This window comes from Nothobranchius furzeri, chromosome 2, assembly GCF_043380555.1.
Source record: "Nothobranchius furzeri strain GRZ-AD chromosome 2, NfurGRZ-RIMD1, whole genome shotgun sequence".
NCBI lineage: Eukaryota > Metazoa > Chordata > Actinopteri > Cyprinodontiformes > Nothobranchiidae > Nothobranchius > Nothobranchius furzeri.
Window position 1 is genome coordinate 27,321,192 of NC_091742.1, and position 13,514 is coordinate 27,334,705.

Sequence of the window (13,514 nt, forward strand, 5' to 3'; positions counted from 1 at the left end):
TGAGTCGACGTACCCGCAATGAAGACTAATTCACTTTTGAATATAACAAACAATGAAGGGTAAGAGGCCGACAGTTTGTTATACAGCGCAAGGCACAATGATACACACTGTCCACCATGCTCAAACAGTGCACAGGGGCATTCATGTACAAGATGTCTCCATAGGCTATTACAGACATAAATGTTGATTCTACTAACCTCTTTTTTACCGTAAAAGAAAAGCAAGATGTATTTCTGTAATAAAATCCTAATAAAAATCTCAACTTTTCTGTTAAATACTGGATATGAAGTTAAAAGATAACATCATCAATAAAGAAACCCAGATATTTAAAACTAGAAACTAGTTCAATCTGATGACCCAGACCAGTAGAAATTGACCTATTCTCTGTTTTTCTTGTTGACTGAGAGAAAAACATAAGTTTAGTTTTATCAGCATTTAGTACAAGCCGCAAATGGCACAGTTGTTCTTGGTCTAGACTCTAGAGATCAAACATCCTCCATGTTTTACTCAAAGCTGTGATATTTATGAGTTCTTAAAAAGTTGGGCAACTTGAGAAGTTAACTAACTCACCCGAATAAAGTGGAGTTGTGATAAAACTGGAAGAGTCTGCCTAAAAAGGCCGACCCTCGACGCAAAAGTCTACAAAATGAGCTTTGAGACAATCCATAGAACATGTTCGTAACCAACATTTTGGCTCAAAATCCTCTCAGTGCCACGAGGGTTAGGGTACATCTTTTTAATTTTACAGAAGCAATTCACAGCCGGCTTTAAAACTGAATGTTTTGTGGAAAAATCAATAAAACAATCAAGCTCCAGGGCTTTGGTTCAGAAGTAAAAAGAAAACAGGGTTGGATTTGTTTTGATAAAAATGTCCTTGAAAGACCTTCATTGTAGTCGATTCATCATCCAGGTTTAACTATTAGCATTTCGTAGAAAGCCATCCACACTTGTGCAGCTGAATGTTACACATTTATAGAAACGAGGACTTTATGAGTTATGAGTCACGGCGCTTTTAGGTCTGTTTTTGTGTTTGCTTCAGAAACGGGATCCATCAAAACTCTTTTTTGGTGCACAACTTTCAGCACGTAAGATAAAGCCGTTGATAAATACCATACCACTTCATCTGTAGAGAGCTTTCAACACGGTAGTACAACCGACCAAAGCGCTGCACATTCATAAAACAACAAGTAGAAGCACTAAAAGCCTTTCTTCTAAAGAAAGGTGAAGAATTAAACAAAGGACGAGTCTGGCAGGCCAGGCCAGAGGTCAGGTGGCTGGGTTGCTCCAACATTGTCGGAACTGAAAACAATTACTTCTGTTTTAGAGTCAATCAGATGGAGAAAAATTGCAGCCAGCCACTCACTGAGGCTTGGTGGAGTCAGTGGGCTTAAACGAAAAGTTGACTTGGCAGTCATCTGCATATTAATGGTATGAAATAGCATGCTGTCTAAAAATAGCTCCAAAAGGCAAAATATAAAGGGAGAAAAGTAGCGGGCCGAAGAGTGAACCATGAGGGACCCAACTAAGGAAGGGGGACTGACTGGGATGAGTAGTTCTCCAGCATGACCCTGAGGGTCCTAAATTAGACCTAAACCAGTCAAGGGCCAAACCTGTGATGCCAGCGCATGTGTGGAGTCTGGAGATCAGGATGTTTTGGTAAATGAATCGAAGGGAATAGTTTAGCCATTTTGAAATGTGTTTCTGTATAAAACATTATCTTACCAGCTTTATGACCTACAGGACAGCTGCAGAACATCCACAAACTGGTGATATCTGAGAGATTAGAGCAGTTTAAAGACAGCAGTAATGCACTTTGATGTCTGACATTTTAACAAAGTAAAAAAAAAATCTCTGAATGAACGCAATTTTAAAACAGATTTCTGACACGTTAAAACAGCTCCAATCAGCATGTAAGCACCCTTCACCTTGCCCTACACAGTTATTCTGGCAGAAATATTATATTCCTGCTGGACTTGACGCCTGGATCCACAGTGTACCGTTATTGTTAGTGATAAATGTGCTAACAGAAAACCACAGAACTCCATTTAAATAAAAACCTAGAAATCTAGACAAACTGCTAGATTTAACCCTGCAGCTCAGTCTATCCACATTCTACTGTAGCTTCAGCAGGTCCACCATTGGCCCAAACAGTTTTGGGTCAATGGGTTTTGTTTGAAAGGCAACCATAGATTCCATCCCACGATCGACGATACTTCAAAAAGACCCGTTTAATGCAGGACACCATCCTCAAACCTTTGTTGCTTGGGATATCCAAGAAGTTTTAAAAAATTCTTATTTTTAGACATTTTATCTGATTTTAGTCTAAACAGAATATAAAGTCTTCTCTAGAAAAATAAAATTACTCAAAATAAGGTAAATATTCTTAAATATGATCCAACTATTCTTATTTTGAGTAAAAACAAACCTGCCAATGGGGTAAGCAAAAGTTGCTTGGCTGAAATTCTTAAAATAATCTCATTTTAGCTAGTTTTAAGATTTCTAGCCAAGTAACATTTGCTTACCACATTGGCAGACTTGTTTTTACTCAAAATAAGAATAGCTGGATCATATTTAAGAATATTTATTAGAGGTGCTGAAAAATATCGATTCAAGTCTGAATCGGGATTCTTATTTATAAAGATTCAGAATCGATTCCAGGAACTCAAATGTTTGGCATGTTACAGGTTTGAGATGCACTAATGTACGTTTTTTTGGTCTTTGTTTGGAGAGTTAGTACTCCGTTTACTTTTGTGGTCCCATAAACTGAAATTATTTATTTTGAATCTGCTGATAAGAGGGAACTAGAATGTAATTTTTTCCATACTCAGAAATTTGAGATACTCTCATATTAAATTTCTAAGTTGATAAGTGAGTACTCAGGATTACTCGTGTATTTATTTGAAGTTATTGATAAATGAGAGAAAACATTTTTCTTTGTAAGAAATCTGAGGCACTTTTTTAAAAACAGGTTGAGGATTCAAATGTTAAACTTGTTTCCACACATACTTTAAAAGTATTTGACCGTATTACTTTCAAAGCTACTGTTAGGTAACTAAAGATTAGTTGTATTTTACAAGGTAAGCAAAAATAAATGTTGCCTTTTGGTCAAAAGATTGCTTCTGTTTACAGTTTTAGAATCACTTTATTTTACTTTGTAAATTAGCTTTTTTTTAGCATGACCAGTTTAAAGTCAAATAAAAATGTCCCACAGCTTTAACTAACTTGTACAACAAAGGAGTTAATCCTGGAATGACACTCTTTGTTAATACTGATTGTGAATCGATTAAAATCGAGAATCGATTCTGAATCGAATCGACACCCCGAGAATCGGAATCGAATCAAATCGTGAGTTGCTCTAAGATTCACATCCCTAATATTTACTTTATTTTGAGTAATTTAATTTTTCTAGAGAAGAATTTATATTGTTTTTAGACCAAAAAAAAAAGATAAAACGTCTAAAACGTTTGTTCTTTTTTTCTACTTAGAAATATTTTTTGCAGTGTGGTGAAGTGGACACGTGATTCTGTAATAAAATGATCTAAAGCTGTTCAAAAAACGACAATAAAGCATTAAGAGTATCTGAATGTTTTATAAATTTCTCATTAATAAACTTTTATTCATAAAATGAATATTTAATGGATATCATAATGCTTCATAGGAATGTAAGAAAATATCGATATAGCAATATATCGCAATATTTTTTCCTGTGATATTATATCGATGTTCAAAAGCTGTGCATCGATTTTTCTGGAAGAATTTACGTGCAAACATTTGTGTATTTTCTTTTCTTTTGGTGCAAATCAAATGCCGTCCGCTAGTCAGCAGTAGTGTGAATGGAGTTTGTTTCCACCACTGAAATGTAAATCCCTCTATTATGGTTCAGATACCTCATGTTAATCATGTTAAGTATCAGTTTGGACCATTTATTGAATTTTCCTACAATAATTTTAGTCCAAAAAAATCGCTAATATTGTCCGGCTGAATGTATCGCAATACATCGTGATATATCGTATTGTCTCCCCTGTATCGTGATAAGTATCGTATCGCCAGAATTTCACCAATACACATCCCTAATGCTTAACATCACATAGCTGCTTTATCTGCTCTTTATTATCTCTCCCTGGGTGTACACAGCAGGAAACAAGTGGCACAGTAGGAGGCTGCTAATGTTTTCCTTTTTGAGTCACTTCTAAATCGGGACAACAATATGTCACCACGCAGCAGGCCCACCGCCAGCCTCAGAGCAGCACCTGACCGCCGTCACTGCGTGTCTGTGGCATGAGCACGATGCCATTTCAGATATTTAACAATACGTGATGAGGTTTTCAGAGCAGAAAATAGGCACATAAAACTCTAAAACTGTTTTAGTCTGCCCCGTTCTCATTTTACTGCGACAGGATTCTGTGAAGAAGTCAAGAATGAGTTTTGTGACTTGTGGAAAAGATGCTGGCCCAGAGCAGTGAGTGAGATTTTGCAGTAAACTTTTTTTGCAATAACAAAAATAACCAAATAAATGATAAAAATAAAAAAATACTCTCTTCAGGTTTACCTCAGCTGACAGCTTGGTCCCTATTATCTCACCGGCTGCTGCTGTGCTGCTAACACTGGCAGAGGGTCAGAAATTACTTTGGAGGATCGCTTGAGAAGCAAAGACTGACACAGCTGAAAGGTACCATTCAGTCAGTGCTGTGTTAAACACACACACACACACACACTCTCACACACACACACACACACACACACACACACACACACACACACACACACACACAAACACACACACACAGGGTCCGAAATAACATTTTTGACTCACCGGCTAAGTTGGCTGCTAGATGATGAAAATCTACCGGCCAAACTTCTAAATGATTTAGATCTACCTAAAGCATGTTATTCTATATTATGATGATTCCAAACAGAGTGACAAAAAAATTAAAACATCAATTAATAAGAAAAACAACTGTTTTGTCATTTTACTAATTATTTATTTTTTAGAGATGTTTTTATGAACTCTTTCATTGAAATCTAGTCAGACTCCTTGTTTTCTCTGACTTAGCCATTAGCGCCCAGACCGTGGGTGTCACCAGTAGAGACTCAGGCCCTGTCCACACGTAGCCGCGGATCTGCCAAAACGTAGATATTTTTCTACGTTTTGGCCTGTCATCCACACGAAAACGGATCTTTTTAAAAACTCCGGCCAAAGTGAAGATCTGCGTTTTCTCCGTTTTGGGTGTCTGCGTGTGGACAGACAAAACCGGAGTTTTAAGGTCCGCAACGTCACTTTCCGCGACAAAAAAATGCTGACATCACGTGTGCGACCTGTGTTTACACTAGCCGACAGCATGGATGCCCTCAGAGCTGCGCTCGCTTTATCAATTGTCCAAGCGCTTTCTGCTCGTTTGTTTTTGCAAGAGGAATTACTGCTCCTTGCGGAAGACCACAGACGAAGGACGAGGTTAAGAACGGGGGAAGTACTGCCACCTACAGGTCTGGCATGTCCTTAACAACGGATTTATTTGGGTACGTGTGGACAGAGTTTTTTTTAAACGAGGTGGTGTGGATGCAAGTTTTTGGAGGGGCGGATATTCGTTTTAAAAAAATACCCGGCTACGTGTGGACTAGGCCTCAGATTGAGCCCGGGACATGGATGTGCAGGCAGTATGGCATTTGCTGTTTTCATGTTCTCGAATAGTCTCAAGCTTCATTGTCTTATTTCCTATGGCAAACGAGTTGTTACAGTTCTTCTCTCGAGCGTGCTGGCGGCAAACGGTGCAGCTCATTAGCGCAGATTCTGGTTCATAATGTAGCCATTGTCTCACGACTCCGCCATCTCCAGTTCGCCACTTTTCACAAAATCTTCTGGTTGCCACTGGTCCTGGTGGTTCTTCTTCCAGTTCGACAAGTTTTCTTTTGGAAGGCTGGCTGACTCCAGTTAAAAACCGCCACATTTCACCGCTAGTTTTAACACGAAGCTAACCGCTAACTTGATAAACTTGATTGAATGGGATAGGTGGAAATGACGAGGGATGCGGCGTTCACGTTTCGCGTACGTTTGTGTACGTTGCATGCAGGCGGGAGGAGTATCAGAAATCCGTGTTAGATGACTGATAAACATAACTAATTTGGAGCAAACATTTACTCGCCATGTGGCAGATAGAGCTCAAAAATTTACTCGCCAAATGGAGCAATTTGCTCGCATTTGGCGAGTGGCGAGTGTTAATTTCGGACCCTGCACACACACACACACACACACACACACACCAAGCGCAACAAATTAACCAGGTGGAGTATTATGTTAATAACTGTCTATTAGGTTATCATCTCCATGGCAACGACCGCATCCAGACCCACGCGAAGTCTTATAAGGACCCAGACTAGTTATTATAATTCAATGTATTTTCTAACATGGCTTTCTAGAGGAGCAGCTTTTCCAGGCTTTACGGCAGTTGCTAACAGCCCACCTGAGCTGAAAGCAAAGAAACTAAATGATCCGAGCGCCCAGGTCAGCAGGTGCACCAGAGTCCAGACACAGTCACTGACAGTCCAGCAACACGTCTGATTTCAAGTCAACAGAAACCATCACTGACTCAGCGCAGTGGTGTAGAGCGCATGACTGCAGTGGCTGTCTGTTGAGATTGTTTACACGTGAAATAGGAAAAAGAAAAAGACAACAGGTTTCCGTGTTTTTCTAAAAACAAACACTGGCTCTAATTTTAAATGCCTTCCTCCAGCCTGAAGAAAAGGCTGGAGGAAGGCATCAAACCCACAAAAGCAACTCAAACAAGGTTTCACTCACAAACAGAACATTCTGCTGACCTTCTCTCAACATGCCCACCGCCAGACACTTGACAAACCGACAGGCCTGGCAGGACTTTCTCCTCCTCTTGGTGATTTCACATTCATTGGATGCTGGACAGCTGTACTCGATGTTACCTGGAGAAGATGAGAGATCATTAGAAACTAAAAAATGTCCTTGTAAAAATGAACGGCAAAGTTATAAAGTCATAAAAATGTCATCAAAATCCATCATCTTTATAAACCAAAAACATTCAAACCTCAAATCGGATCTTTTTTTTGACATTAGAGAAATTTTAAATTGATATTTTGCCAAATTTAAACTATATTTCAGTGTAAAACTTATATTTACTATTCTATCCATTGCAGATAGCCATAACCTTTATGACTGATAAGCTAATAGTTAGTCGCTGCACTGATGCCTTAAAACAAAGGATCATGCATTGCTGTAGAAATATTTAAATTTCTGTAAGGTCTGCAACACAGACTGTGACATCAATTGAAATCAGCTTTATTAATTAAATTATTAATTGACTGGCTAATTAATTAATCAATAATTAATTAATTAAAAGTACTCAAACTCTTTAGTTTGGTCTTTTATGGCTGTACTTGAAGTCTAGAATGAGATAAAAGGGACTTTTTTCTTTCCAAAAATATGCTCAAGGTCACATTTCCACAACAGATCAAATGGCTTTGTTATTGAATTTGCACACATGCACTTCAAATTTTCAGAATATCCCTTTAAAGAACTAATAAATAGATTTTTGAAAATCATCTCAAATATATTAAGCTATCCCGACTTTCAGATCTTATCGGTGAACTCCACAAATACCCCAGAAACACACTTAATCCAATATTCCAACGGGTGTAATCAGCTGGTAAAGCTTTAGCGTCTTCCGTCTGCGGTTTTCGGTCGGGATTTTTCCGTCTCCACTTCAGTGGGGACATTTATTAAAAATAATCAAAATAAGTTCAAGAATTTCCCACAAGAAGAGTTTGACAATTGCCTATAAACTTGATGCATTCACTCCAACTCTCCAAATCGGGACGTTAAGCCCGTTGGCGTTGAGCCAGCAGAAGGAGCTCTCAGCTGCCGCTCTCGATCAGAAACAGGAAGTATCTGACGAGGCAGACATCGGATCTCCTTGTCCGATTTGAAAGCCGCTCAAGTCCGCCCTTTGAACCCATTTGCAGAAGCCAGCTCCTCCGGGCCCTAACAAGCCGGAGCCCATCAGGTCCTTGACCCGGACTGAGAGCCGACACAGAGCGGGACAATCCCTTTAAGGCACCCACAGCGTGTGCTGCTGCTTCACAGCTCTGGGGGAGAAAGCCAAAGCATCAACATCTAGCTATCAGCTTCCAAACCTAAACTCCAACATGTTGACTGTACACACCGTGCACTGCAAGTTTAACCAAACATCAGCTGTTTGCCAACAGATCTTTATTTAAAGCCTCTGTGCAGTTTGTGGAGCAGGAGGCGGAAGCTGTGAATGAACCGATCAGGGCTTGTTTATGTCAAAACAACAGCTTTGAGTAGAACTCCATCTGCACCGTGCTTCTCGTAAAACAGGTTTACGTGATGCAGCAAGGCATCACCAGCCACGCACGGTACAACTGAGCATCTTCCAGAGGTTTCTTTACCCTGGATGGTCCTCTTGAAGAAGGCTTTGCAAGCCTCACAGGAAGCCACGCCGTAGTGGTAACCCGAGGCCACGTCGCCACACACCAGACACAGTCGCTTCGCCACCGAGCCCAGCATGAACTCACACTTCACTTGGCCGTCTTCCTCCCCAAACCTCCTGAACAGAAGCAGAGAGGTGAAAAGAGGCGCTCTTGGGTAATACCCACAATATGAGAAACGTGGTTCATATACGGACCTGTTAGCTCCTCCATTGTTGGCTAACCCTGCCGTGTGGCCACAGAGGCCCGGTGAGTCCAGACCGGTGCTCGGATTGAGGCCTTTGGTCAGAGGACCGTAGCTGGAGTTTGTGTCCGACGAGGAGCTTCCTGGACTGGGCTGGGCCGGGCTGACGTCACCCTGGGAGCTGGGGCTGGAGGGCTCGCGCTTTATAGAAGAGGGACAGGTGGGGTCCAGGCCCCTGACGGACATCCTGCCTGGGTTTCTAGAGGGAAAGAAACAAGACGACAGTGAAAAACGTTCCTCCGTCGTATTTAATTGAACTTAAAGCAGCCTAGAAAAGCACAATCCAGTACTGATATGTCAACATCAACCCCCGTAACCTCCGCAGTCCTAAACCATGTCCACGGCCTTCACCTCATCCATCAAACCACCCGGCCCTGTCCTGTCTGAGCCAGCCGTTTGAGATCTACCACATATGCAAAGCTGCTGTCCATTTACTCCACTTTGTTTTCAAAGAAGGTGATTGCTTAACCAAACTTATGGAAATAGCTAAACCAGAGAACATCACTGGTTTCTCTTCTTATTTTATATTTTGTTGTGCTTCTCTCGGCTTCTTGATTTCTCTCTTTGCATCTCAGTTACGGAGAGCAAACACTGCTCAGCTTCTTGTAGACTGCTGTTGGGACGTTTTTTTTTTTGGGGGGGGGGGGGGGTTAAGTCGTGTTCTGTGTGTTTTCTTCGATATATGGAATCACAGAAGTGCCATAAAAACACTTTGATGCGTTGGCATTATTCTTTGATTAAAACTTCTCACTTAAAACTAGCTTGCTGTGGAGATGAGTAGTTTCAGCTGTTTTGCTCCAGCAGAATAGAATGTGTCTTCATGTTAATTAATACAAAATGAAAAAATGTTATTTTAACAGTTAATGTTTCTGGAGAAAATGAATAGATTGATAAATAGCTGTAAGCTGTAATTAAATCTTTAAAGCATGCAGCCTTTGACTCATTTTCCCCTGTGCTCTCACTACAATGTAATAACAGGGACACACATGAGGAAATAATGAGTTTTTTGTTGTTTGTTTCTGTTTTTGGATTCAAATTTAAATGCTGATTTTAAAACTTTAAAACATCATTACAAGAATAAAGTTATTTTATGGTTCAAATGTATTTAGATAATAAAATAAACATTTTTGTTGACATTTTAACTATATTCAGGAGAAAAATTGGTTGGGATTTTTTGTCTTCAATATTTCTAATTTAATCAAAAAAATGTATTATTTTCTTTTGGGTTGCTTTCAAATGAACCCAAAACCCCAAAAATAACTCATAAGAAAGTTATTAACGAGCGCACACGTTAATCTAACCGGAAAATGTCGAGAAAGGCAAGCATACCTTTCAAAATAAGAGCACGAGCTCCGGTTTCATCAAAAATAAAAAGAAGCATTTTACAATGATGTATTCACAATATTCACACTTTCTATGATTTATTGGACGTTTTACAGGATCTTGACTAGCCAGGCCCCTGATTTAATTTTTCACGTGATCCATATTAAATGAGCTCAAGCTTGCAGAGGCCATTTATATATGACCTTTCTTTGCCTTAACTAGCCAGCCATCAGGACGAGCTCCAGATATGTGTGTGTGTGTGTGTGTGTGTGTGTGTGTGTGTGTGTGTGTGTGTGTGTGTGTGTGTGTGTGTGTGTGTGTGTGTGTGTGTGTGTGTGTACTCGAATTGTGTTGTGTCAACTGGTTCCAGTAATCCTAGTTGTGTAAATGTAAAGAGTAATTTACATGTTGTTATTTTAAAAGAAAATTGTATATTTCCACTGGATCTGAAAGTGTCATGTAAAATAATAGGTGTGTTTTACCCTCAAAGTCACGTCACTTCCCACCGGGAGCATTTCCGTCGCTAAATGGCAGCAAACTGGTCGCACAAAGTCATGAACTAACCAGAGAACTACAAGAAAGCAAGTTATTTCGGCAATTCGCGTGATAACAAGCAAGGAAAAAGACAACAGTGTGTATCGAGAAGTCTGTGGTTACCTCGGCTACGGAGGTCTAACGGGTAATGATGTCATTTTTTTTTACTTAAGCACCAAGAAATCTGGACATGACTTTTTATTTAGGAAATTTCCAGATGTTTTACACTTATTTTATGTTTAACTTTCTGTCTGGCCCAATCTGAACACTGAGCTTGACGCATTCTGGAAGCGTAGAACGTAAAAAGCTAAACTTGAAGTGTAAATGGGATAACACCATCCCCCCATAAACCCTCTCCTTGGGCTCTCCATATATTTAACTTTTATACAGACGACACTTTAGTCACTTTATTCACTTACTCAGTGTTTTTTACATATTCTACTGTTTTTATCCATCTTCTTGCTGCTTTACTTTCTTATTACCTATTTATTCAATGTTCATATGCCCAGCGTCATATTGCTCTGCTGTTATTTTTTTAATTGCTCCTCGGGGATAAATAAAGTTTTTCTGATTCTGATTCTAAATTTAGCTGAGCGATGCAACACTACTCATCTGGGACACGTCCAAAATGTGTCGCTTCACAACTGGTGGAAACACACCCAGCCACTATAACAGCTGCGTACTACGCTTTGCAGATGTTACGCGAACGCTTACGTGTCCGGTGGAAAACCCCGGTTAGAATGTGTGTGTGCTTGTCAGACTTGGTGCCTCAGTCAAAAGGTGGATAACAGAAACGGTGAATTATTAGCACGACTTAGTATTTAAAAACGAAATAATAAATGTTTTATTTGTGAGTTTAAACATTTTTTAATTCAATTTTACTTTTAGAATTTATATTTTTCCATTCTAGCTTTTTCAGAAACAATAACTACTCTTTTCAAAAATACCTATCTTCTTATGCTTTATTATTTCTATTTATAAACCGTAAATAAAACACAGGTCACACATAGTAATAAATACTATATATTACAGCAGGGATGTGTATTGTTGAAATTCTGGCAATACGATACATATCACGATACAGGGGAGACGATACGATATATCACGATACATTCAGTCAGACGTTACAAGCAATTTTTTTTTACTGAATTTATTGTAAGAATGTTCAATAAACAGTCCAAACTGATACATAACATGTTTAACATGAGGTATCTGAACCATGATGGAGGGACTTACATTTCAGTGGTGGAAACAAAACCCGGTGCACACTGCTGCCAACTAGCGGGTGGCGATTGAATTGCACAAAACGAAAAGAAAATACACAAATGTTTGTATGTAAATTCTTTCAAAAATTACATACACGGCTTTTGAATATCAATGTAATAATCGCAGGAAAAAATATCACGATATATTGCCATATCAATATTTCCGATACACGGCTTTTGAATATCAATATATTGCTGGAAAAAATATCACGATATATTGCCATATCGATATTTTCTTACATCCCTATATTACAGTAAATGAATGTATGTCAGATTTTGTTCTAATTATAAGCAAAGAAGTGATCACATCAGACTCTGAATCACCGCTGAGGAGGAAAGACATCCGAAACCAGATGAAGTGTTTGGGGCTCTATAGGCATGTGGTCCTGAAAACACACATGCTACGACCTATACATCACACTTTATGCATGGATGTAAAAATAAGAAGCTTAGACCCAGTCCTGCATGCAACACACACACACACACACACACACACACACACACACACACACACACATCCAGACACATTTCAAAACACATGTCTTCATAAACACCCTAACACATACTAGTGTGTCGCCAGGCCAACTTTAAAAGGGTGCTCTGCAGTTTCCCCTTCCCTACACAAAGAAGCACACACACCACACACACAATATTCACACAGCTGTATACCGCTCTCTCTCTCTCTCTCTCTCTCTCTCTCTCTCTCTCTCTCTCTCTCTCTCTGGTCTTGATGTGGTGGATGACCACATCTGTTTCCTGCCATGTAAATCAAGCTGCTGCTCATCACAAGTGATTTGATAGGCAAAGAGGTGGCTGCTTTTAACCACCCACTGAGCAAACCCCAGCCACGCGCTACTGAGCCCTCTACAACGCCACAAAAACACACCTGAAACACTCACAATAACAAATACCATCCATTTTCTTACCCGCTTATCCACGCAGGGTCGCGGGGGGGGGTTCTGGACTGGCGCCTATCTCCAGCAGTTTTTGGGCAAACAGGCAGGGTACACCCTGGACAGGTTGCCAGTTAACAAATACCAAAATTAACCCAAACAACTGCAGTGGGGTGGAGCCTGCGGCCAGTGGGAAACAGGTAGAATTCACCTTTTCAGACATGTTTTTAAGTGCTTGTTCGAACTTCTGTGCTTCTTTCCTCCGTCTGAGTCTGAGGGAAAACCTTTTTAGCAGAAACGTGCAAATATTTCCGTATTTACACATCCCACCACCAAAACACCTTCATCAATCGTTTTCTGGAATATTTGCCCCATTTTTTTGTATTAAACATTTGAATAAAAAGTGTGAGCTCTGTAGCCAGGCAAACCACTTCTAACACTGAAAGCTCTGTAGCTCCAGCGTTTGAGTTTGAAATGTTATAAGCCTCCAGCTGGTTGCATGAGCATCATTTGCTTTTTCTAAACTTATCTTTTAATTTGCTGTTTCTGAAAATGTTTTTATCCACACAAAAACACTGGAAACGGCACATTAGCTACGCCTGCTTTTCATTAGACAAATTCTTAGTTTATAACAGCCTAAAACTGATTTAAGTTGCTTTGATTGAGAACTTTGCCAGCTAACAAACTAAGACAAGACATGAGCTTAAAGAGTGCCTACACTCATTTCAATACATTTGCTGTGGTCTGTGGTTTAAATGAATGCCTTGTGAGTCAAACCCAGTG

At 39.7% G+C, this 13,514-nt stretch overlaps 2 protein-coding genes across 11 annotated transcripts in view; one reads left to right on the forward strand and one right to left on the reverse strand.

Moving 5' to 3' along the window:
• Positions 1-13,514, forward strand: part of fez2b (fasciculation and elongation protein zeta 2b) — a 71,395-nt gene that overhangs the window by 51,861 nt on the left and 6,020 nt on the right. The gene's annotated exons all lie outside the window — the stretch shown is intronic.
• LOC107378048 (estrogen-related receptor gamma) overlaps positions 1-13,514 on the reverse strand; it is a 57,059-nt gene that overhangs the window by 21,626 nt on the left and 21,919 nt on the right. For 3 of the 4 annotated variants that reach the window (XM_054748242.2, XM_015948062.3, XM_054748241.2), the window contains exons 2-4: positions 8,670-8,915; positions 8,434-8,591; positions 6,814-6,930 (exon numbers count right to left, since the gene is read on the reverse strand). In XM_054748242.2, coding sequence (XP_054604217.1) covers positions 6,814-6,930; positions 8,434-8,591; positions 8,670-8,902 — 508 coding nt within the window. In that variant the 5' untranslated portion in view covers positions 8,903-8,915. The remainder of the gene's footprint in view (positions 1-6,813; positions 6,931-8,433; positions 8,592-8,669; positions 8,916-13,514) is intronic. The other variant, XM_015948061.3, reaches the window with a different exon arrangement.